The sequence below is a fragment of the Falco rusticolus genome, chromosome Z (genome assembly GCF_015220075.1).
Source record: "Falco rusticolus isolate bFalRus1 chromosome Z, bFalRus1.pri, whole genome shotgun sequence".
NCBI lineage: Eukaryota > Metazoa > Chordata > Aves > Falconiformes > Falconidae > Falco > Falco rusticolus.
Window position 1 is genome coordinate 72,141,193 of NC_051210.1, and position 25,701 is coordinate 72,166,893.

Sequence of the window (25,701 nt, forward strand, 5' to 3'; positions counted from 1 at the left end):
TGGCTCAGAGAGATCTTCCAGCCACCAAAGTTGGTGCCTAAACACCACACAGGGTTGTCTACAGTAATGACCCCAAACCAGGCTGCAGAGCTTCAGCACACGCTCATCCTCCTCTGGACTTACGCTTGATCATGACGTCTGATGAAAACTGCCTGCTTGGTGGGCATACCAGCTCTGAAGGCCCTGCTGATGAACTGTGGAGCAGAAGTAAAGAGCAGGTTAGATTTTTTTTATCCATTTTTTTTTCCATATATTGTTATCCCTGATAGTTTATGAAGACTGTTTTCTTCCAAAGGACTGGAGACCTTTTATAGATAATAGCCATTCCAAGGCACTGGTGATATTTTGAGCACTGAATCAATAACGGCCCTGAAATACCATAAGCCAAGGTAGACCAGGGAAGGACTGATGATTTTTTTCCTTTTGCAGCTTTTGAAGCAGCACCTCTCTGAGCTCCTGTGGCTCCTTGGGCGGCATGGCCCTTGCGAGATGCTCTGTCCTGCAGACCCTGAGACAGAGCCAACACGGTCCCACAGAACAGGCTGTGCAGAGCTGTACACAGTGGGTGACGCAGGTGGGGCTGGGTGGCAGACACCTGGTCAGCCCGTGTGCGGAGGGAGGCAAGGACTTAATACTGCTGTCAGCGTTGGCAGCGGTAACACTGACCCTCTGCAGTGCCCCAGAGCTGTGCTGAATTGGGCCTCAAAGGGGTGCTATGAATATCCAAAAAGGCATTGAAGATTTGAGGTGAGAGTGGTCCCACTGAGAACAGGATGTCACTGTCTCCATCCTTGAACTAAATATTACAGCACAGACGATGCCTGTAGTGATGCAAGGCAGGGCTGTTCACGGCTGCAATTTAAACAGTCGAGAATCTCCATCCTTTTCAAAATGAAAAAAGTTTTGACCACGTTTGTTTTCTCTTTCTGTGGCTCATAGCGTGGTTCACTTACTGCTCTGATGCAAAAGACTGGGTCAATGAGTACTGGCAGGTGCTAAAAATGAGTGGTGCGAGAAACCGCAATCCCCTTGCGCCATGCCTGCTTGCAGTCGTGCAGTGGTGCAGACGGACTCTGCATATGTACATATACACACATGCAGGGTTGCTCTTTCTTCTAACAAATGCAATCTAATTAAAAATGCTGCTTCGCAAAGCAAACAGAAGAGGTGGTGCTATGTGGCGGGCAGAGCACTGGTTTCCAGGCCTGAAGGTCCGATTCTTCCAGGGGGTTTGCAGAGTGACAATGGGTAAGTCAGTGCAGCACCCTGCACTCCTGGTGCCCCCTGTAATTAAATCACTGGCTCCTCAGAGCAGAGGCTGCTTGTGTACAGCTTTGAACAATGAGGTTTAAATCCTGTTAGAGGTCCCTTGGCACTGCATTAATACTATTATATTAATCATATTATATGATTTACTGCCACATCACCAGGACAGTTTTTAAGAAGAATGACACTGCGATGAAGGGACAGAGCTGAGGATGGGAAGTTAAAACTTCTAGTCTGGATTTCTGTTACAATTTTGACCTGAGCATTTATTCCTTCAACTAGCATAACCTGCACAGGTTAGCCATCAGCAAACTAAGATTTGTATAAATTCTCTTTAGCTTGCTCTATTGCTGTTATTTATTTTGGCTCTGACTCTGACACAGATAATCCATTTAAGCTCATGTTATCATAATCAAAAAGCAACTATGTAAAAGAAAGGCAGTATGAATTACCATTCATAAGCAAATGGTATTCTCCCAGGGGTTGTAAGCTGAGAATGAACAGACTGCCCAGCTGCGGTGCGGAAGGGAGGTTGTAGCAGAGAGGACCCACTTGGCAGCTCTCGGCATGTACGAGAGCAGAGGTATCACCATCCCTGTTTTGGGCTGACATGCAGCTGAGCTTCCTATCATCAGTTCCTTTGTCATCTCAGATGGCATATGTGCTAGGGGAGCAGGGGCAGCAAATACCCACCACCCCATAAGCTCTGGCACGGGCACCTGTGCCTTCCTGGCTCCCCATGGTATAGCCAGCCCAGAAACACTTGTCTGAACAAGCGTGATTGATTGATTAGCTGTAGAGGTGCGGTAATTATACCATGCTCAGCCCACTGGCTGAGGCTCTGGTCTGTAACTCTCTACAATATCTGTAGGTCGGTAGATTCTTCTCCACAGTGCGGTGTTATCCCTCTGCTGAGGGTGCGGCTGGGCGCGTCCGAGGGAGGCAGCTGTGGGATGCTGCCATCAGAAGGCAGCGTGGCCATGCCATCTTTGGCTGGGGAGGGAAAAGCGAGCTACGGCCTTGGAGCTAGACCATGATTCCTGACATATTTTATTTGGTGGTATAGGTGAGCCAGTTGTGGAGGTTCTCCATTAGCCCGACTCCAGGTGAAGCTGGAAGGGAAAATTGCAACTGGGCTGATCTTCAGAAGTGGCCCAGTAGACTGTGGGTTGCGGCATTGGAAGAGCCTCCCTGGGGCATCTTCACATGGCCCACCGTCGTTTCAGGTGTAATTGCTGCAGCAGTTTGACAAAGCCCACTTGTGTAAGTAAAAGCAAAGAGGAAAGCAAACCATGCAAATAATTGGCTTCTGAGAGCTTGGCTGTACCGTGTGGAGCCCTTGCCCTGTGCTGATGGCAAAATGTCATATGAATGTAAATGGGCGGGTAACAGCTCTCCTCCCCCATTCCAGGTCTGAGCATAAAAAAGCACTCCCTCGTTTGCTGTACTCTGCTGTCTCCTCTATTCCATGTCCTTCTCTCCCACAGTTCCTGCAGTCTTTTCCTTTTCTTGCTTCATGATCTCAGCTCGAACCATGACTTAGATACTGCATGATTGCCTCCTGTTTGCTGTTCAGGAAAACGAAGCTGAAATGCACTTTGTTGCAGTATTCGAGCAGTGGCAACACTTTACCCTGGTTACAGCAGGGTGGGATGAGAATGGTGTCCCTTTTGACCTTCAGCAGGTCCTTCACGTACTGTGATGAGACTAGTGCTCCATAGGACATACATACTCACGCGTCTTTACATCTTAAGTTTAATGGGTAGTGCAAAACAGATGTTTCTAAGCAACAATACTTGCCTTGCTTCATTGACATGGAAGGAAAAGTGCATTGTTTGGTGTATCTTAATTCATATACAGACTGATGTCACAAGCTATAGCTGCTGCTTTCTTCCATTCACTTGGGAACATTGCTAGACAAAGAGTGACAGCTTGCCATAATCTCCCTGCACTATCATCTTCCATACATGGGTATGACTGAAACTACTTTATCATCAGTGGTTTATGATACTTGTTTTGATGAATTTGTTAATTCAAGATAGATAGATAGAGACAGAATAGACAGAAGATAACAGATTATCCTACAAACAAAGTGCTGCTTTGCAAAGTATTCTGTTGAGAACACAAAGCCACACACCACACCGTTGCACCTTGTGCTCCACCAGCTCTATGCGGAGCATCTTGAAAACTCTGGAGTTAATAGCTGGAAATTCAAGATTCTTTAAACAAGAAATAGTAAAGAAAGATTCTAATTTTATATGCTGTTGGTGAGAAGAGAGCAATTCCTTCCTATAAAGTCGAAATATGTTTGAAACCCCCAGTAAAACTCTCAGATCGACTAGGCAGCACAGCCAGGCCTTGATTTCTGTATTTCCTTACTCTCTTCCCTTTTCTCGTGTCTTTTTCTATACATGAGACACCCCAACCTCACAGTGTGCTCTCCTTTGGGTGTCGGGGATTTGGGCTTGAATCCCCTCAGGCAGAGAAGGGAACCAAATGGGGGATGCCACACCAGGGACAGAGACTCAGTGCATGGTAAGTGGCAAGTTTTAAGATGAGTAAGGCATCGCCTCTGCGGTTTAGGTACTTCAGGGCCAGGCAGCAGCTGGCTGCAGAGTAAGTTACAGACTGAGACTAGGCTCAACTTTCCATTGAGTCCCACTCTAGATGCCGAGATCTTTCTTGAATTCAGTTGCAAGAGTGTAGTTTTTGTAAGCAGCTCTTTTTGTTGACTTTCCAGAGCAGTGAGCTGTCGCCGGACTAAATGCTGGATTCCTCTGATAGGCTGTACATGAAATCTGAAAGAATTATCAAGCTCTAGTTTGAGGGAGCCGAGCCCTGAAAAAAGCAGCTCCGAAATTCTTTAAAATAATGTGCTCTTTGTTCTTCCCTAAGTCTGTTTCCCCACCTGCAAATCCAGAATGGTGTAAGTTCATGAATCATACGAGGAAATGGAGATGTGTTGTTTGATGGTCATTTCTAGTCCAATCTTGGAAGTCTTATTCTGTGAAAGAAGTCTTACACTGAAAAACCGAAACAAACTTGTCATTGGAAAGTAGAACCCAAACATTCTGAAATTAGTTTTATTTCACCTGTGAACAAACTCAGAAAAAATCTCTGGCAATAAAAGATACAAGTAGCTCAGCTCCTGGCTCTGAGTGTAGGGATACCTGCCTTTCAGTGTAAGAAAGGGAAACCTCGATAGTAGAGTGGGTGTACAATCTGTCCAGGGATGATCTGCTCGAAGACTTACTGTTTAAAAATCCTAAAGAAAGAAACCTTACTTCTGAGAAAAGTCTCTATTTGATCCCTTTGTCCTGTTAGAATGATCTGAAGGTATTTGGACTCCACCTGATCCCTCTGCTGACACCATCTGTCTTGATGTGGGGGTCAGAACTCAGAATGACTATGTGGGATGTGATTTCCCATAGTGAAGTGGAGTATTTATGAACTATTTTCATGTATGATTATTAATTCTCAGCTGGCAATGGCTTCTTGGCAAGGTATACTTAGTAATTAATCCCATTTTGACATTTCAGTGGCTGCACCAATAAAAGGTGTCTTTCCATATTCATGCTCATATTCATAGCTAAGAAGTCCACTGCTCAGTTCATTCAAAGCTGTTCCAGTGTGGAGCCTGACATCCTTGCAGAAATGCATCAGTAGAGATTTTACATCCTTATTGGCCTTTATCCCATCAAACAAAAACAGAGACATTTTCCTTTTATTGCTAATATGCTGCAGACAGGTTACAGTTTGTCCCTGAAGTGTGCAATTGAGAAATCACATATTAAACATGATTAGATTAATGACATTGTGCATTTAAGCTCTTACAGAATATTAAGTTAACTTGTGCTGATGTTGCCATACACAATGTACAAGGGTTAGTTTTGAGTATTCCCAAAATGAAGAGTCATGTTTCAGAGATGTAATAAATCAACGTGTCCGGTTTACAAGCCTGCTGCTACTTGTGATGGATAGCAAAAAGGTGCTCCAAGTGTCAGCCCCTGACGGCATGCAGTGACCGTATTCTCGTCTAGCTAGATAACCCATCACAGGGCGGGATGCTTCAGCCTCAAAGGAGTTTAATCATACTTTGCATCTGGATGTCAGCAAGGAGGCCACTGCATGTCTTTGTTCTGCGCTTCCTTGCCCAATACCTGCTTGCCTCTGCCAACCCTCTTGTGCCTGTTTCTGCTTCTCTGCCTGGGGACCCCAGAAAGGCAATTCCAAAGACTTTGAGGAAGACAAGGTTGTCTCATGATGCAGCATGGATTCAGCTGTTGTGCCTCCATTCTAGTGGTCCCTGCTACCTTATCTTTTAATACAGATAGAGAAGTACCGTTGCCTTGTGGAAGCCCTGTCATGTTTAATTGGCATAATTATTTTTTTTTCCTGGATGCTGAACACTTTGCCTTTGGTTGGTGGAGGTTTTTTTCCAGTTTTTACAGCTGCCCTCTGTGCATCTCAGAGTGTTCTCCTGTTTGCAGAAGAGCTTTGTGATCCACTTGAAGGGCATCATTCCGAGGAGGATAGATACCTTATGTAATGAGACTAAAAGTACAGCCCAGATCATTTACCTTAATTCTGAGAACACTACGGAATCTCTCTGACTGCCTTGCTTTATCTGAGTGCATGTTCTTTGTAGTGATTTATTGGAAGATGTTAATGTATGCTGTGTTCCAGAGGCATTCCTACATGAAAAAAACTTTGATACGAGTCCAAATGTAGCTCATTCTGTATGACTATACTCGGTCACAGTGGCTAACAAGGCATCAACCGCAACCAGGCAACTACGCAAGAACATTCCTGTCCAAGGCAGATGGAAAACACCGGTGTGTAAAAGGGCTGAGTGATTTTGGAAATACTCTTTAAGCACCAAGCAGTATGTGCTGTCATTTTTTAAATAAGCATAGCCTCTAGCAATACTTAATTTTCATAGCATCATTTTACCATTACGAGGTTTGAGGGGCAATTGCTTACATCTTTGTGAGAATGTACCAGAGGGCTTGTGTGGCCTGGGTTTGGATGCAATGGGAAAAAAATGTAGTCAGGGCAAGACTGTGTTAAGGTGCCTACACCGATTAACAATTTATCTCACAGCTGGATTCACCCTAAAGGTGATGCTTCACTGCTTTTAGGGCAGTCGATTTAACATTACTGAATGAGCGTACTGAAACTGCATCACTGTCCCAGTGATATAATTGAGGAAGTAGTATCAGCCACTGTGGGAATTTCATCCCAAGATGTGACAGGAAAAGTCTTAGTGGAATTGCTTTTGATTGTGGCAGCATCCAGATGGCTCTGGACCAGGAGAAATGCTTCCAGGGGTTTGTAGAACTCAGTTTCACAGAAAACTGAAGGCTGGTACAGATTCCTGCCTGCTACAGAAATTCCTGCCACCTTTTTTCATATATACTTGGACCACCTACCAGGCTACGTATTTTCCTTCCCTGTCATTCTGTGTGCCTCCTTCAGTGATTTGCTTTAAAATCCACTTTAAGGTATGAGCAAAGGTAATGCAGACTTGGAGCTGAACCTTAGCAGCTACACCCATGAAAACTTCCCTAAGGGACACAAAGACTAAAATCCAAGCTGCAAATATTTTGTGTTTTTCTTGTCCAATGCTGGTAATGACAGCACCCTCTGCAGACCTGGAGAGATGGCTTTCAGACCCTGGAAAGAATTTCACAAAGGTTTCTCCTTTTACCTGACAAGTGCTCCCACCATTAAGCCATGACACCAAAGCTGCAGCCTCCGGCCTTAGGACACATGCCAGCCCTTTGTTCGGAGGTGAGTCCTACCAGAGGTGGTAAGCAGTGACCAGAGGACTTCAGGTTGAACCAAAAGGATGTTCAGGCCAGGCCAGTTCTGCTTCTCGGCATGTCCACGGCTCTTTGCAGCTGGAGAACTTAAAACATCAGTGAACAGCCCCTGAGCGTAGCATTGTACTGATCACGATTTGGATGTAGACACATTCTGTCCACACCCTGCTGGAGGTATGTATTTTACTGGATTGTACCCTTAGGTGTTGTTTCTAGTAACGTATTCCATATATGTACATGTCTATTGTTAGTAGGTATTTAAAACCATGAGCTCAGCAATGTAAAAGGATAACTTGTCCAAGACTGACACCTACAGAGCCGTACACAGCAGTGGCCAGCATTTTGCAACACTGGTAGCTCATTAAGCAGCTATGGCAGTTTGATGCTCGATTGCCCAGGGTTCCCTGCAAAACAAACAGTAGAGCTCTCCATGAAAATCAACGCATACACCAACCAGTGGAAAGGTGGTTTGAGGCACTATTCCTAGAGAGAAATGGAGCTAGTGGCTCCTTTCCCCGTGGGGGACTGGTTATCTATTCTGCTTCAACATTTCATGAAGTCCTTCTGCCCCAGGGATAGCTGACACCTGATGCCACCGTTTTGCACAAGCAACAGGCACTTCACAGCAAAGTGGGTGCAAAATACAGAAAACGATAATCCACTTAACACTCACTAAAATAATTCTGAAAGCAGTAAGGTAGTGTAAAGTCAATTTCCCCCTCCCTCCCCCTTTTTTTCCACAGCAGTTAGATAGAACTGTTTAGTCTGAATGAATCAAAGGAGGAGGAAACAGATTTTGCTAAAAGTTGCTGGGGTTGTGGTTTGGCAAGACTGAATTTGCAAGTTGAAATGCTGATAATGTTACCATCCCACCTGTGAAAAGGCAGGTGAGAAAAGGCTAGATGAAATGCCTCCACCCAGGTAATAAAGGAAATGCTGAGACCTGGAGGTTTTCAAGAGACAGGATGGTTTGAATCTGTCTTCAGACTTGTCTGATCTTTGCTAAGACTGTAGCAATAGCTTTTTTTTTTTTTTTTTTAAAAGGCACAGTTATCAACCACCTTTGAAAGCTGTTCAGGTTGGTTAAAAAACATACCACCAAAACCACCAAAAAACTCCCCAAAACCAGACAATTTTATCTGTCACTGACAAAAAGTATTTGTCTATTGTCAGCCAGATGCTCAAATATAAAGCAACTCCAAACTCAAACCCAGCTGATGAGATCCCTCAGCTGTGAGACAGGAGGGGCTACGAGTTGAGCATGTGATGCCCTGGACTAAAGGCCTGGGAAGAAAGTGTTCCACTGAGGGGGACTGTACCTATTACACAGACAAACAGCATTTGCTTAAACGCATCTTTATCCATTTTAGCTCAGTACATTCTTGTTTCTGTTGTGACGTACACAGTCTTGCTGAAAAGACAGCTCGGGCATATGAATAGAAACACCCCCTGTTCTCAAAAACCCTGCTTTTCTCAGCTCCTTTTTTGGCCCTACTATGCCCTACCTCTTCCAGACAGTCTTATCCTCCTCCTTCCAATACAACGACCTCACCTGTAGAACCAGCACAATTCAGATACTGTGATTAGCAGCTTGGCACTCTGTGGCAGAGAGCCAGCCGCACATCAGGAGTGTCACACGGCGAGAGCGGAGACACTCCCAGAGGCACAACCGCTATGGAAGCGGGAGATGTTTGTTCATTTCCCTGTTGATGTGACTGGGAACTGTTCAGAGTCAATTGGTGTAAGGCCTGCAGACAAGGTATCAGTTTCCCTGCTAAAGGAGACACCCCAAAAGCTGCTGCAGCACATGGTGATGATGGGGTTTCTTAAGCCTGAGGTCTTTTGTTTAACTTTCATGAAAAATATTTTTTATCAAAATGTATTTTATTCTTAACAGGGTAGTTAGAATGCTATGGGTAACCCTGATAAACATTTCCATTTTCCCTTGCAGTCACAGAACATTACTTCATCTTGCTTCATGTGACATTGGTCTCAGGCCAGGAAATTTGACTTCAAAGTTTGTGAAAAACTAATTTTTACTAAAAGAGACATTTCTCACTGAAGAAAAATCTCTGCTAAAATAAGCAAGAGGTCCATTGTGAAATATACTTCAAATCTGGTTCAGCACAAAAGCTCTGTGGTTAACTGGATTAGGAAAATTAGAAAATTTTTCATGCTAGGTACAGTAGACTGTGTTAAAATTCCTCTTCGGCTTGTCTGGAGCGTGAGCATTTCAGTTCCAGCAGTCTCCCCACAGTGTCTGCAATTGTACGCTCGCCGTGCACCTTGTTGTCTCGGGTGCGGATGTTAACTGTTCCACTTGCCTTCTCCTTTTCACCAACAACTAGAAACAATGAAGATGCAAAGGAATGAACTTTACATTTACAGCAAGCTCTTTCACCCCTCCCATTCCCTCTAAAACTTAAGCATACTAAAAAAAATTCTAAAAAGCTTACCAATGCACACAGCAAATCCTTCTCTGCCCTCCTCCCAGCTCCCCCAACTTAGATCTGTGAGCAGCAACTTAGCAAAATATGAGTAAAGAGAAATGTAAACTTAGTAAGTCCAGCCTGACTTACTTCTTACTAGAGAGAACCACGAAGTCAAAATGAGAAATAAACATGGAGTACTCCACAGGCAAAGGTTAGAAGATGTTACTGTCAATAACCAATAGCTACTTGTTTTCTTTACAGAGACAGCAACAGTTTACTGGAAAATCCCAAAGCTGTTTTACTTAAACTTTAAGATACAGATACCAAGATAATATATGTATGTCTCATTACTAATATAAATTTTATATAATATACTTGGAGGTAGCTGCAGGAGATTGGGTACCAGAGGAATACAATCTGCATTCAGTGGGACAACTCTTTGAAACAACCTCTGAACAAACACTAGGTGAGATTTTTTCCCTGATAGGCTGATCATTTTCCTGTGGTCTTCAAGGTAAAATGTGGTGGTGCCTTACCTGTACAACATGCTTAAAGTTTTAAATAACAAGAGAACTTTATTCATAATCCTGTCAATTACTGAGGGTAGTTTCTCTGTCAAAGGCTCTGGCTGCTCTAACAGATGCCAGACGTTTTCAGCATCAATGCTAGATCTATTTACGTGACACAACTAACATGCTGCTTCAAATCACATACTTCAGGGTCAGTTTCTAATTGTTCCTGCATCACCCTCTTGTGGAATAGTCTTCTCTTATCCATGCACCTATGGCTCAGAGGTGCACCACAGCTGAATGTAGTGAAAACATGGTACTTCTGATACACTTGAAACAAGACATAGATTACTGGGGGACAGATGCAAAACTGCTTAACCATCTGACTGACAAAAGGCAAGAGATTTCGTAGATGTCTCCACATTGCTGACCACAAGACAGCAAAGATCTTTTTCTAAAGCAGCAGTAATTCCCTGAGCCACAGTGAACTCTTAATGCCTATCACATAGGCAGGAGAGGCTCTCCGGAATAGAGAATCTTAGGAACAAAGTGACCTGAAACACTGACTACCACTCCGTGCCTTGCTCACAGAAGAAAGATCAAATCCTAAAACCTATGCAAGAAAGTCAGCCAAGTTAAGGTAACAAATGCATTATGTATTACCCAGAATAAAATTATACTGTGCAAGCTGAGCATTTCTGATCTTCTTGTTCAGTGTGCACCCAGGATCTACATCAACATCTGCCATTAATCCAGCGTCATGGAAACACTGCCTGACCTAGGAGAAAAAGTATTTAAAACTGTCACTATAGGATATTCATGACAATGAACTTATGACTTGCAGATTTAAGCTGGTTAAGCTTGCCTGACCCCTAAAACAAAGGCACCGTCACTGGCTCAGGCACTGGAGATGAGCCCAGTTCAAGAAATGAAAACAGGTCAGCTATCATGCAAGTATATACACAATAAATAACTAAGTAGTGATGTATCTAATGTTTTAGCTGAACAGTGATTTGAGTTTGATATTGTAAAAGGCAGCAGGATGGTGAGCTTTCTGATTAGAAGAGAATTTTTTAAAAAGTGTTTTGCAGACTTTTTTATATTATTTATTATTATTTTATTTATATCTAGTGTGCTTGAAAGAAATACAGGAGAAGGTTTGCAAATATGCAAAGGATGCTAAATATGCAAAGACACAACTTCGTCTTTCTTACTGCTCTGCAAGACGCACACGGCCACAGGAAACTAGAACCTGAAGGGTAAAGCAGGTCCTAAGCTAGGAAGAAAAACTAAGTTTTCCAAAAATAAAAGTCTCACAAAGATCAGCATTTGTTGTTTACATACCCAAAATCTACTTCAGGTCTTCTTTAAGACAGAGCTACAACTTCAGCAGCTAATAGTGATTGTAATATAAAAATGACACAGTGTAATATGCAAAGACTCAGAACATTTATCTGAGATAAGTACTATTAATCATTAGTAACACTAATAAAATACAATATACTGGAAAAAAAAAAGCCCCTGAACCACATACATCACCTTTTGAGCATACTCATCACATGCTGGTCCCACTGGTACCACCATTACTTGCTGTGGGGACAGCCAGAGCGGCCTTCAATAAACAAACAAAACAAGTTTATATAGCTTCCAGTATTTTTTTAGTATGAAAAACCCTATTAACAGATAGTACTAAAACATACACCGGAGATTCACAAAGCCATCTGCTTAGACTGGGTTCAGAGGTGATGACAGCCCTGTACTCCTTACAATTTATCTCCCAAAAAGAAGTGACTAAAAGAATTGCAGTGTTGACAAAAGTACTTTTTGACCTGAAGACTGAAGATGTGTTTTAGAACAGACAACAAATCATAACTGAGTTGTTGAGCTTCTTACTAACCAATCTTGGGAAAACATTTACTTTTGAGTCTTGTTATAATCAGAGGGGCCATCCCCATCAGGTATTGCATTGCAGGAGGTAAAGGAGATCACCTACATAAATGACTCTGCAAGGCAGTCCAGCTGCAAAAGCAAAGTTCAGAGATGCACACCTTGGGCAGACAAGCTGTACGCTGCTCCTGCACGAGTGGTATAATGTAGAGGCTACCATATCTAGAATTATTTAATGTCTAAGGGAAAGTTGTTCAGAAGGAATTGCCCTGTGGTATACCTACAGCATGCCTCCACAGCAAGAAAGTAGAACTAACACTTTTGACTCTTGTGTGCGTGGGGCTAATTTCTACATAAAGTGTTTGCTCAAACTGAAATAATTCATCTACTTTTCAACGTTACCATTTGCCTCCATAGTTTTCAGTTAGAATGGCGATCATTCTCTCCACAGATCCCAAGATAGCCCGGTGAATGATAACTGGTCTGGTCTTGTCATTACCGTCATGGCTGTGAAGAAAGGGTTTCTTTTTTTTAAATGTAAGGGTTTTTTTCTTGATGTAAAAACTTACGTCTGTAAGTGACAGGAAAGTTAGATTATATAGCAATTAAAACCACCAGTCTCTGTGCTTACCTGACAAAAGTAAGGTTAAATCTGACTGGCAACTGGAAGTCAAGCTGGATTGTAGCACATTGGTGGTAGCGGCCAATGGCATCTTTGATCTGAATGTCAATCTTAAAAACAAAAAGACACAAAATTCGGCTACAGTTTCAAATACAAACAAGCATGCTCCCTTTAAAGCAAACCTGTTGTTTCAAAGTGGAAGGTTTCACTCAATACAGAGAACTATATGTGGGTTTAGACAACATAAGTTTTATTTCAGCCTACATTAGGATTTAAATAATTTGCAGGTTCTGGTACAAAGGATGTTGGAGCTAAAAACAGGGTAAGCAAGTAGAGACACATTACTTCAGGTGAGAACTATATTTAATACCTCAGACTATTTTTTGTGAGTTTCAGTCTGGGATTTACATGGGCCCTTCCACTGAGTGAATTCAGCAGCACATAAATGTAAGTGTGAGATCAGAACTGAACATATCTCCCCAAACTCTGGATATCTTCAGCCTCAAACTGGCAAACTTACACTTATTACCTTATTATATAGCATTCAAATACTACTTTGTAGCTTACAGTTCCAGGGCATGAACATAGGATGAAAATCCCACTGTTAAACAGTCCACTTACCAGTAGATATCGTATTAATGACACTTGCTCTGACTGTATGAGTATCTACAGTCAAACCTACTCCTTCTATTGTATCTTATACTTCAATCCTTAGTACACTTATAATACAAGTTAGACAGAGACGGACAGTAGATTTATAGTGTCATGACCTTATTTATCACATTGCTCTCCTATCATTTACTAGTATGGATATATGCTGGGGCTGTGTGCCTTATTTTAATTTATGTATCAAACAAACAGATCAGTGTTTTATTAACTGAAGTTCGAAATGTCTTTCGATTTTGCATTCAGAAGCCAGTTTATTATAATTCAGCTAGTCACCAAAGAGCTTATATCAAATTACTTACAACCTTCTTTAATTTCAAATCACCCAGTTACAGAGTAGGAAAAAAAAAATGAAAGTAATTTAAAGGTACCCTAGATGTAGACCTTAATTTAAAAATGTAACTTCTAAATAGTTTTCAGTAAAACCAGTGCAAAATGCTGCATATGCTCACCTTACATTGGCTAGAGTGTATTAGGCACAGGTATAAAGTTAATTAAGGTTAATAAAGACTGCTGTAGATATTTGCCTTCTTACAAATCAAGTGAGGAAATTATTAAATCTTGTTTGCACTTCATATTGTGCATGATCAGCTGCTATTACACATTTCACATAAAACTCATCAAATGAAATTGATTCAATTAGCACACAAAGAGAGAAATCAGAACCAGTTACCTAGATAACTGAATATAGATGTAAATGTAGTGTAGGTTTATTAGGGAAAGATTTACAAGTAATTTTGTAAGACTGCCTGTCCTTTCGCTCAAAGATATCAGGAAATTTCTAGAAAGCCCTACTTAATCTATGCAAACTGAGGAGACAGCTTTAAAAAAACTCAACAAAAATCACAAAACCAATGCAAGGGGCTATTTAAAAAACCAACCCCCCCCAGCAACTCAATGCAGCTAAAAAACTGTCCCAATAAAAGCAATATTTTTCCAAAATTTGTTTAAACAGTAAGTTTATTTTTATTTTTCTCATGACTTAGGATACACTTATTGCCCAAAGGATTATTTATAATGCAGCAGTTGCTCTGGTAATACAGATTGTACAGTGCCACCTGCTGTTAATGTCCCCCACCAAACCAGTCAGCTCTGTTCAAGTATCAAACATGTTTATATATACATAGTTTATACATGTAAACTGGTTTTAATTAAAGAAATTAGTATTAAAGCTATGTGAAAACCAGGATCACAGAGTATAGTTCTCTCTCAAGTATGTCAAGAGTTTATGTATCTGGAAAACCACAAAATTTCAGCCAGACAGCATCTTAAAATGGTATTAGATAACTATAACAACAACTTCAAAAAATCCCTTCTTCCTAATCCCAGCTCTTTTCTCATCCAAACAGAATTAAAAGCCTAAAACAGATAGGGGTTAAAAACATACTAACCTTAGGTCCATAGAAAGCTCCATCACCAGGGTTTAACTCCCACTTCTCACCAAAGTCATTGAGGCTGTTTTCGAGTTGCTAGAGGTAAAGAACACACACACTCAGTGTTTCTCAATCATTTGCTGTCTTCTCATGTTACAGCATCAGGTTAGCGGGCTACTACAGACATGTGACACTACTATATTCTCAGTACTTCTAAGCAACTGCTGCAACTCATCTATTTTCTGAAAAAGGAAAGTTTTGGAAGAGCCCCAGCTAAAAAAAAAAAAAAAAAGTTGATTTAATCCAAATTTAAACAAACAAAGCTAACACATTCACTCTGGAAGAGGCCAAACAGGCAGAGTTAGCTAAGATGCAAGAATTTTTTATGCCAGATTCAAAGTCTGTAGATAATTTTGAGAGGGGATATACCCTAACACCACTAACGTGTATTCCAGCCCTATCAAATTCCCAGTGCTACACCTGCAGGGACTAACCCCATCCCTTTCATCACAAAAACAACCTTGCTTTTGGAAGATGGCTCTTAAGTCTTATTACAGGGACTGCCAGAATTGGTTCTCTGCCACTTTTTTTTTTTTTTTAACTATCAACAAATATATGGAAAGAAAGAAGGAGAGAGAGGTAGTTAGATTCTGACATGAAGCCTGCTTCTGTATGGCCAGCAAACTATTTACAGCAGCCAGACTGAACTGAAGGCAGTTATTAAGTTATATTGCTCACACCTAGATGCCACTGTACATCCCAGAAGGCAGTATTTTCTTACAGGACTTAAAGCTGCAGCCTTGCTTTCATATTAAAAGTTAAGAAAACTACCGTTTACCTTTTCAGCTTGATTCCACACTTCAATATCTCCCAGGTACTTTTCAGGACGAGTAGAGAGATTCAGTTTAAACGAAAATCCAAAGACATCATACACAGTACGCAAAAACTGCAGACAACTCTTTATCTCCTCTTCAATCTTTATGAGAACAGAAATGAAGTCTCAAATATGGAAAAATCAGTTATTCTGATTTTAATACCCAATTTCATTTAATTGCAGCCCTTACCTGCTCCATAGCACAGAATATGTGAGCATCATCCTGCTGGAACCGGCGTACTCGAGTAAGTCCTGTAAGAGCTCCTGACAACTCATTACGATGCAGAACACCAAAATCAGCCAACCGTAATGGCAGCTCACGCCATGATCTTGGACGATGATCAAACATAAGGCTGAAGGGAAAAGTTTATTACTTGAAGCTCACACAAAATAAAATTCTGCAAAGAATAGCCAATAAGAAGCAGCCAGTACCTAAGTAGATGCCTATAATGCCAATGATGTAATCTGAATACAACTATCATTCACACCTAGTTTTCTCAGGACAACAAACACAGATAGACTTTTATAGCTGGTAGGCTTCCCCCACCTCACACGAAGAAGATGAAACAGCCCCTAAAACAGAGCACTAAAACCTGAATGCCCAAATTGCCACAAAATTGGCAATGCCCCAGTATTTATTCTGGATATCCAGGTTTTGTAGTACCAAGGTAAGCTTCAGATCTAAAACACAGTCACTGCAGTGACAGAAAAATGACATTTCTCAGTGTCTTAAGTAAAGACAGCATGCAGATAACAAGACTCAGTTACATCATTCCTGACAGCATGTCACATCTGGATACCTGAAAGACAGCCATCTTTACAGTAAGTCTGGCAAAGGAAACAGGATTTTTTTTTTTAAATCAGCATTATCTTTGGTAAACTGGATTTGCTATGTATTTACCAGTGTCCTGGACAGTTCATAGGCTTCAGAGCAAAGACTTCTTTCTCCACTTCAAAGGAAAACATGTTGTCACTGTAATGCTGCCAGTGCCCTGAAGTCATCCACAGTTTGCTATTAAAAACATTTGGAGTGACAACCTCCTGGAATCCATGTTTTCGATACTCACTCTAAAACAGAGCCAGTACATAAAATAACTAATAAAGCAAATAAAAGTAATGATACTCAGCCTTCAATCTGCAGCCATAAAAATATACAAATGCTGCCCTGAAAAAGTCCATGACTCAAGAAAAGGAGAGGAAAAATTGAAGCTGGACATGGCAGGATAAGCCCTTCCACCAGCACCACCCTTCCCCCAAACAATTCCTCTGCAGTAAGCAAGAAGAACAAGTCTCCTCCCTGCAGGCAAAGCAGCAGTCTCTAATTAGTCAATGACACTTGATAGTACATTGCAGCCCAAATACACAATAATAAGACAGCCTCTAATATCAAAACAGAAAGATCAGGGTATTTTTTTCTATACATAATTTAGTAACAAATAGTTCTACAAGGCCAAATTTAATTGAAGTTTATTAAAACAAGCCAATATGCATTGTAGTGTGAGCTTAGCTATACTATCAGATGTCAGAGAATTCACATTATAAAGCATCATTATCACTGCTTGTACTGCAGGTACGAAGTGCTCATAAAAACATGACTTAGCAGAGATTGTGACAAGACCAATTCAAAGAAACAATGTTTCTTCAGTTCTGTGGCTTACAGAACTAAAGAGATTAAACTAACTTAAAATAAAGGGCTCTTAATACTGTTATATGTAACATGCTGTTACATATTTTCCTAAAAATTCTAGAAGAATTCTGTAAGATTTCCAAAAAACATTACTTACACGGATGAATTGAATTAATGTGTTATAAATGTAAGCTCCCTTGGGCAAGAAGAAACAGCTACCAGGGCTGAGCTCGTGAAAGAAAAACAGTTCTTGATCCTGCAAAAAATATTTGGAAAAATGTAGTATTTGTATACCACCTTTTTTACTTAGCATTCACAAATTAATTACTACTGACTAGGTATCACTAATCAAGAGGTTTTTTTAAAACAAACAAACAAAAAAAAAGCAATACCACAATACCAATAGGTAAAATGTATTTTCTCTAGTATTTGTATCTCCAGTGGTACTTACAGAGGAAAGAGGTTTTTCAATTTCCTGTTTCATTACTGATGCTCCAAAGCATCATGCTTATGTGTAACTCCTAACTGTGCCCCTACAGCTCCCTTTGTACGTTGACAACAAATGTTTAGTTCTGCATCTACAGCTCTCTAATTATTTGCACATGAACAGAATGTGCGAACTTTAGTTGGCCAATGTTGTGACAAACTGTGCACAGGCTTGAGGACTGCACATAGTGGATTTTTTTGTGTATTTTCCTGATGTCCTAGCAGACCTTGTAACAGTGTTCAGGACTATCAATCATCTGACAGGTTTCCATGTAAAAACCAAAACCCAAGGAAGAGAAAAAACATACAAATGTATTATGGATTCTGAAATCACACAGAAAATAACTGTTGAGTGAACAGGCTGCAGCAAACCGTAAGAATGAACACTGCCTGCAGACTGAAGCATTCCTGTTCTGTTCTGACTGATCTGTGGAATAAGGACATCATCATGTTTAAAACAGTGAAGTCTAAAGAGAAGTTATTTGCTTTAGGACTTTTGAGGCTCTTCGAGAGAAAAGCACCTGACTTTGTAACTCAACTGAAAATACAGTTGTGTCACATCTCGGCTGTGGCAGCAAGTATACACTGTCTTTAACTAGATACTTCTAGCTAAGGGGTTACATCCACAGTGTTTGTGAAATGCATTACCAGAAAAACTGTCTCACCCGCCCAATTTTTCTGTGATCTCTGCTTTTAGCCTCCTCCTGGAATTTCTCCCATTCCTTCAGCATTTTTGCATCTGGGAATGAAATTCCGTAGATCCGCTGGAGGGATTCCATATCAGCCTTGCCTTCCCAATAGGTAGAAGAATTCTGCATGCAAAAAATAAAGGAAACACTGAAGAAAACGAGGAGCCTCCACATTTTACCACTACTGCCTGCTATGAAAAGGCATGCAATTATTAATAAATCACTACACAATGTAGAACTAAAGCGTAAGGAGAGTTTCAATTTTAAATTCAGAGCACTGATTAGAAAAATACGTTAAGAACAGGTGAACAGAATATGAAAAAAATTATTTCAAGGTCTCATATTTTTTTTTAAGCCTATTTGCTCTCTTTGTGGCCATCCTATTCCAGCTGTTTACTCACACGCAGCTATAAACATCAGCTGAGCAAAAACTGTAGACTAACTGATACAGTTCAGTCAAGCCTTTAAGCCATGCTCATGTTTCTACCTTTGCTGTAAGTGCAGGCCCTGGACACCTAGTTGGGCCTCTTTCCCAATTCGTTACATTGAGGTTTTGATAATCTCTTTCAGGTTATCCATTTTCCAGTACATTCCTGGATAAGCCACCATCATATTGCCCAAAGGCAGCAACACATTTTCAGTTAAAACATTTGTCTAGGGCAGTTTCAGCACTTACCTTATGAATTTTTATGGTCTTTATCTTGCCAGTATGTCTGACATGAGGCCCTCTGCATAGATCTATCAAGGGACCACACCTAAGCATAGGAAAACATTCATTTGGTGTATTTCACCCTAGAAAGACATATCCATCAATATTATGATGCATGCGTAATTACCTGTATACCGTTGTAGTTGGAGTGTTGACCTTCTCATTCAGGATGCGACACTTGAATTTATTATACTGAGAAGAAAAGCAGCACATGTATTTGTCAACTTCTTTTTAAGCAAGAGAACTGGCCAGCAGGTCAATTTATTTGCAAACCGCTGCATCAAAAGAGGATTATGAAAGACAAACAAACAGAAAGATGGCCAAATAGTGGAGCAAGCTGCCCAGACAGCAGGTCGTGCAGCCTCTGCCCTCAGAGATTTAAGGCCCAACTGGACAAGCCCTCAGGAACCTGGTCTGACTTCACTATTGACACCATGTCCTCTGCATGAGGCTGGACTGGAGACCTACTGAGGTACCTACCTTCCAACCTGAATGACAGTGTAATTCTCCTGATGTCCTAACAATGAAAACTGAGCGACATCTATCTCAGGAACGCCAGAAAATTATTTGCAGCTAGATACTGAAGAGAAAGGATCAGCTTTTTGTGTTGCTTGGACATTCTCAGAAGTCCTTATTCTTAAAAACATTTTATGAATCTTTCTGAATGCATCAGCACATGCAGTTGCAGTATCACTACAGCATTTTACTAACAGCCAACATAATACAGGCATATAACATAATATATTGCAAATTTATCTATGGGAAATAAATGGAAGAATGTGGTTTCAAATATTCTGCCAAAGTCACCCAGGGGAAGAATAAGAATTCTTACAATTGCAAAAAATTTAATGTACATTCCTGAGAACCTAGGAATTACACTTTCACTCATTATTTTCGTAATCACAAATAAGCTTATATGAACATACCACTTCAAAAAGTTAAGCGATAGACCTTCCTCTACCACTAACCTGTGGCTAAATTTAAAGATACTTAAAGAACAACTGCACGATGCTAGAAACAACATTCTAAAACAAGCCTACCTTAAACATTTCAAGTAGTGTCTCCTTCTTAACTTCCAGTCTTTCAAAGACTTGTTTTTCCTTCATTATCTTTTTGCATAATGTCTCCAAAGCAGAGAAGTCATTACTTGATACACCCCTAAAACAAACACACACACAAAAGTGCATCATTCTTGCTTTCACTTGCAATTGCTGATCCAGTTGCAATGTGGATGGGACACACTGCAAAGAACAAAGCAATCTGCAGTACTGCAGACGAACTTGTTCAGGGAACAAAGCAACAGACATTTTGCTGTGACTACCACCCCCCTGCTCCTAAAAAAGCAAAATACAAAACGTACCCTTCCTCAAGGAACATGTCATAGTAAAATCCATTTTCTATTGGTGGGCCATAGCACAAACAGCCACCATAGATTCGCTCCATAGCTTCACCCATTATGTGAGCACTGGAGTGCCAATATACCTAACAGAAGTAAAGAAAGAGGGGATCAGTCTGAACATGCACAATGAATTTAACCTTTTCTGAAACACTTGCTTTTAAGGATACTTGATGCAGATCCCACATTAGAGCAGTCTGCAGAATAAATTGACCAGCCCAGCAACACAGTCATCCTAAGCACCAATATATCCAAAAGGTGTCACTGGAAAATTGTTTACAGCCTGGCAGCAAGTAATTCTTATTTTCAACAATTACTGTTGAAATGATTGTCAAGAAATCAGGAAACTAAATCAGAAATTTTTTTTCTATGAACTTCAATCAATCAAGTCTGCATAAAGAACAAAAGGTGCACTTTCAACATAAGACTGTGGTCCTGATCTGTAGAAGAATTATAGAGGAATGAAGGCAGGTTAATTAACATTGATAATATACAGCTGTGGGCTTGCTTCAGGGGCAGTGGGCTGGCTGACGTGGATAACGTGCAGCTGTGGCTGGTTCCTGCTAAGTGGTTAAATAGCTTTAAGGGGTATGGGAGAGGAGCACTGGATGGAGAGAGACCTGAAGGAAGCAGAGGGAGGAGAGAGAGCACCCTGGATGCAGGAGACAAGGCGAGGCCCCGGGGGGAAGAAGGGGGGCCAGATGAGGAGAGGCTAGCTGGAAGAAGAGCCCGGAGAAGGAAGAATCCAGATGCAGCAGAGGCAAGAAGCAGAGTGGACTGGCTTGAAGAGGGTGAAGAAACATCACAGACAGTAGATGAACTTTTGAACCCTTGTGGGAGATTGGTGGCTGTGCTGGGGCAAGGCACGGGAACTACCTATTGAAGTTAACCTGGTATGGGGTGGTAAAAGCCTTGTTGCAGCCGGCTAGGTTGGATAGTGCTGCAATACTCATCCGAAGATTTTATGCATAAAAAAAATCCTGCACTGAAGTAGAACAGTTCATAAAGTTGAAAATTATGCTCCCTCTTGCAGTACACCTGAAGATTTGACAAATTAAACCAAACCTATAGGACTTGGCCTGCTTTTCTTTGCACAGACCAGAAAACATAAATCTCAAAGGAGCCATAATTTAGCCAATATGAAAACCCCGAAGTTTGAATGCAGGACCTCTGTGATGAGTCTGACTGGCTGCCTCTTGTACCAAATGATTTTTTCTAAAGACAGTACTTACAAATTTGCTGGCTATCCACAGTTATCTGAATGAGTAGCCGAAGTAAAAGAGCAGCCTATTCAGTACTTTTATGACTGCAGACAGTACTTTGGTACCCATTGTTGTTTTCAAAGTCAGCGCTGCAGAAGTCAGTTCAAAAGACTTGCTTTACATTAATATGCAGACTGCAAATATAAAAGCTTAACAAGAACAGACCTGATAAACTACAGCAACTGCTGGCAGGCTTGGCTACAAATACACAGCAGAATGTACATTATCTGCAGTACAGCAACTCCCTTGTAAGGAACTATAAGAAAATGCAAATGTACCCACACAGCAAACTTGTTCCCTCCTCCTTCTTCTGAACACAGTAAAGATGCAAATAACTACTCAAGGCTGAGTTTAATGCAAATCCAAGGACAATCAAATTTTGGTAGAAGATACTCACTGCTTGAGCCTCTTCATCTTCAAACTTAAGCAGCTCCAGGGTACAATCCTCCTCCAAAGGACGGTCTAGATCCCAAACCATCTTGTTCACTTTGGCAATAACAGTGTTGTCAGCTAAACCCTGACTACAGAATAAATACACAGTATATAATCTTTTGAAATCAGCAAGTTCCCCAGATTTGCCCTCATGTTAAGATTTTCAAGAATGCTCAAAGTGGACACATTGCCATAAATAAATTCCAAATAAAAGAGCAATTTAACCAGTCTTGAACATTCATGAAAATTCTACTCACACCTCAGACATGAGGGAAGAAAACTGCAGTGTATACTTGACATTCATACATTCATTAACCTATCTGGCTTAAGAGGCAGCCACCTCAAAGGACTGACTTCCAAATCCTATGGCAATAAAAGACAGAGCTTCTCGTTTAAGTGTTACCAAATATCATTTCTGATGCAGTAACTCAACAGTTTTGTTTCCACTAGGCAAGAATCACCTTCTTTGATTCCGAATCACAAAAGCAAAGAAGGTTCCAATGACAAAGCACCTAAGCATGAAAAAAAATGGCATTTCACCTCTAGGAATCGCCTGGTTTTTTGTAATTTTAACTGTCAGGGGATGCAGTGTGCATTGTTCAAATCTACTCCACAGAAAGTTAAGAGTAACTGAGAGATATGCAATGTTCTTTTTGATGGGTATCTCCCATGCAAGTAAAAATACAGTTAAGTGAAAGACACCTCATACTGTTAACACTCTCTGAAATGAATTTTAACATAACCAAGCAGTCATCTTCTCCAGCTGGGCGCAGATTGGTTTGCATGTGCTAACATTCATCTGATAGAGTAAATTTATTACAAAATTTGTTCTTAATGCAAGGACAGTACTTGCGAGGAAAAATATGCAAGTAATGTGTCTAAAATGTCTCAATCATACATGTATTTAATCATATGGAAAAAAAATTACACTCCAAAACTAAAATCCTACTGGCTACCTCCAGTTTATTAAATACAAGATACCTTGAGAGGAACTGAGATAAATGACTAAAAGAGTAATTATACATTTCCCATACCCTCACAGCCACAACCTGCAGACATAGAGCTGTCCAGAAATGACTGAATGTATCATGGAATAATCATACCTAATTCCACAAGCGATTTGATAAGGCGTAGTCTTCCAAGATTCAGCATCAATCTGCTTGCCATCAGGTAAAATAACTTTAATGGGTTTACTGTCATTTGCTCTTTCTGCAAGGAGCGCATCATGTTCAGCTTTAAGTTTATTGTACATCTCTAAACGCTCATTGATAAATGCAGGCCAGGGATTCAACTATATATAATGAATAAAAGCAAAGAAAAAAAAAATCAATAGATTAATACAAACAGTAGTATCATATTATGTCAGGAATGCAAACAGAATGGATATACTTTTCACCAGCAGCTATGTGACCATTTCTATAGATGTGTTACATCTAATAAATAATCATTGTTATTACAGATTAACTGTATAATATTATATAGTAATAAGTCTTCACCTTAATTAGAATTATTACTTTGAAATGTACCACTGTGCACCTGTTTAATAAACTACACGTATGTCAGTAAGCTACTCCTTCATTGAACACCTGTTTAATATGACATGCAAGGACAAAAAAAAAAATCAATTGGAAAAGACTGTAGAATAAAACCAGATTTTTCTTCTTAGGTCAAAAACCTGAGAGAGCACGTCTGCCCTGAGCCACCTGGACAGGAACTGACTTCATCCTACACATCATGGAATGACGTCAGGACTATCAGCCTGGGCATAACTAAGGTTATACAGCTATGCAGCTGGCTGGGGATTTGTGCTGGCGAGCAGCTGGCCCTCTCTCTGCAGTCAAGGGCATCTGCGTTTACCTACCACGAAGACAGAAAAGGCAGAGCACCTTACACAGGCTTTCCTCGTCCCAGAGATCCACTGCTTACCTCCTGGTGCTGACAGGGGCACAGTGAAAAGCACCCCAAGCAGCAACTATACAAACCTGAGCTACTCTCCCATTACACCAAGACAATTTGGTGTAGAAAGCAACAAGGTCACTTCATGGCAAACTTTGGGCAGTCTAAGAGTAGGTAAGGGAGTAACTCTAACACCAGATTAAAAGTATTTCTGAGGGATGAACTGCAGCCATGTCAGCAGTACACCAGACTGCAACCAGGAGATGGCATCTTCCAACCCCCCGTGGACCAAGGGCAGCTCACCTCAGTCCGCCCTCCATCGCCGACCCCTTCCTTCATCTTCTTCTTTCCGCAGTCTGCCTTTTTTTCTTCCCCAGCATTTGCCTGAGGAGGGCGAGCACCATTTCCTCATTCTCCAGCAGTCGCTCACACCTACGGCGCTTTAACCCCCGCCCTCAGCCCCACACACCAGGGAACTGACCTGACCTTTACGCCCCGGGAAATCCCGTCCCAGCTCCCTGCTCTTCTACCTTCAGCTAAACCCCGCCGCCTTTCGGCCCCGCTCAGCCGGAGCTGGGGTCCCCCCCGGCGACCCGCTGTAAGGAGCGGCAAGAGACCTAGCTCCCTCCTGCCGCCGGCACCCGGCCTCCCGACAGGCCTGCCTGATCCCTCCACCCCAGGCCTGACGCGGCCAGAAGGGGACGCCTCGCCTCAGGACAGCCCCCGGCCCGCGCTGAGGGGGAGCCGCGCTGAGGAAACAGCCCGCCGCCGCGGAGCCGGGCCCACCTGGCTGTCAGCGCCCGCCATTGCCGCACGCGGCGCAGGGGGGAAAGGGGCGGGCGCGGCCCCGCGCAGGCGCCTCTCGGGCCGCCGCAGCTGATGCAACCGGGGGCGGCCGCACCGGCACGACCCGCTGCGGACGGGCCAATGGGGCCTGGGCGCCGCGCAGGGCCGCGCTGCCACGGGGCGTGGGGCCGGGGCGGCGGCGCGGTGCGGTGGGGCGCTCTGCAGCTCAAGATGGCGGAGGCGCCGGCAGGGCCCGTGAGGGAGCGAAGCAGGGCCGTGGAGCCTGTGTCCCGCACCCCTGCGCCACTCGCTCCTACGGAGTGATACTGTGTGAATTCACTTTAGGATAGAATAAACCTTGTAGCTAAAATATACTGAATATAAGAAATACATTCTGATGAAACTAGTAGTTGCACAACAAAAGCTGCTATGAAATCCTCTGTACAGCCCTGTACCAAGGCTAAGAACTTCTATTTACTCAAAGAATGTAGGTATAGCAATTAGGTCATGTAACCATAGTCTGAAAGAAATAAATAACTGATGAAAGAAGGAGTCTGTTTAACTTTCTCTAACAAGGGGCCTGTTTATAAGTTATCTAGAGGGAGCGACTAAAAGAAACAAGCAGAAGAAACAGATGGTCGACAAGGCCATAAATTAGCTCAGACCGATAAGAACACCGCAAACTTGCAAAACCATCACATACCAGGCAAAAGGTGAAAAGTACACCGTGAGGAAGACATACGGCCTTCCCCCCAGAGACCACCGCCCACGTCCCGGAGACCCCTGCCCACAATTCTTGGAGGAATTTGCGCAAGCGCAAAGGACTTATAAGCTAATTAACATATGAAGCGAGAGTGGGCGGGGTTATGTAATGAATATGTATATACACTGATTGAATATTCATTGTTTTATTGTATAAATATAAGATAGTTACGTTAGGCCGAAGAGTCCCCCGTGCACCCAG

General features: G+C 41.8%; 1 protein-coding gene and 1 long non-coding RNA gene across 2 annotated transcripts; one reads left to right on the forward strand and one right to left on the reverse strand.

Moving 5' to 3' along the window:
- The first annotated feature begins 562 nt into the window (after positions 1-562).
- Positions 563-22,014, forward strand: LOC119141256. Its single transcript, XR_005101881.1, has 3 exons — positions 563-574; positions 15,214-15,222; positions 21,054-22,014. It is a non-coding gene; the product is annotated as an uncharacterized LOC119141256 (long non-coding RNA).
- On the reverse strand, positions 8,432-24,836 carry TARS1 (threonyl-tRNA synthetase 1). The gene is made up of 19 exons (XM_037373341.1): positions 24,738-24,836; positions 24,255-24,335; positions 23,159-23,346; positions 22,021-22,144; positions 20,326-20,447; positions 20,006-20,123; positions 19,093-19,157; positions 18,933-19,011; positions 18,233-18,379; positions 17,239-17,337; positions 16,356-16,522; positions 15,645-15,807; positions 15,419-15,556; positions 14,599-14,676; positions 12,551-12,651; positions 12,322-12,426; positions 11,572-11,644; positions 10,696-10,810; positions 8,432-9,435 (listed from the first exon to the last, which is right to left on the reverse strand). Exons 1-19 carry the CDS (start codon positions 24,756-24,758, stop codon positions 9,287-9,289), a joined length of 2,133 nt encoding a protein of 710 aa, XP_037229238.1. The 5' UTR covers positions 24,759-24,836; the 3' UTR covers positions 8,432-9,286.
- Positions 24,837-25,701: the final 865 nt, after the last annotated feature.

Coding starts and splice junctions, on each gene's coding strand:
- TARS1 (XM_037373341.1), bottom strand. CDS start 24,758: ATGGCGGGCGCTGACAGCCAG. Junction 18,380..18,932: donor AGACCATAAAAATTCATAAG/GTAAGTGCTGAA, acceptor TTTTGCATGCAG/AATTCTTCTACCTATTGGGA. Junction 9,436..10,695: donor ACAGTATAATTTTATTCTGG/GTAATACATAAT, acceptor CATTGTTTCTAG/TTGTTGGTGAAAAGGAGAAG.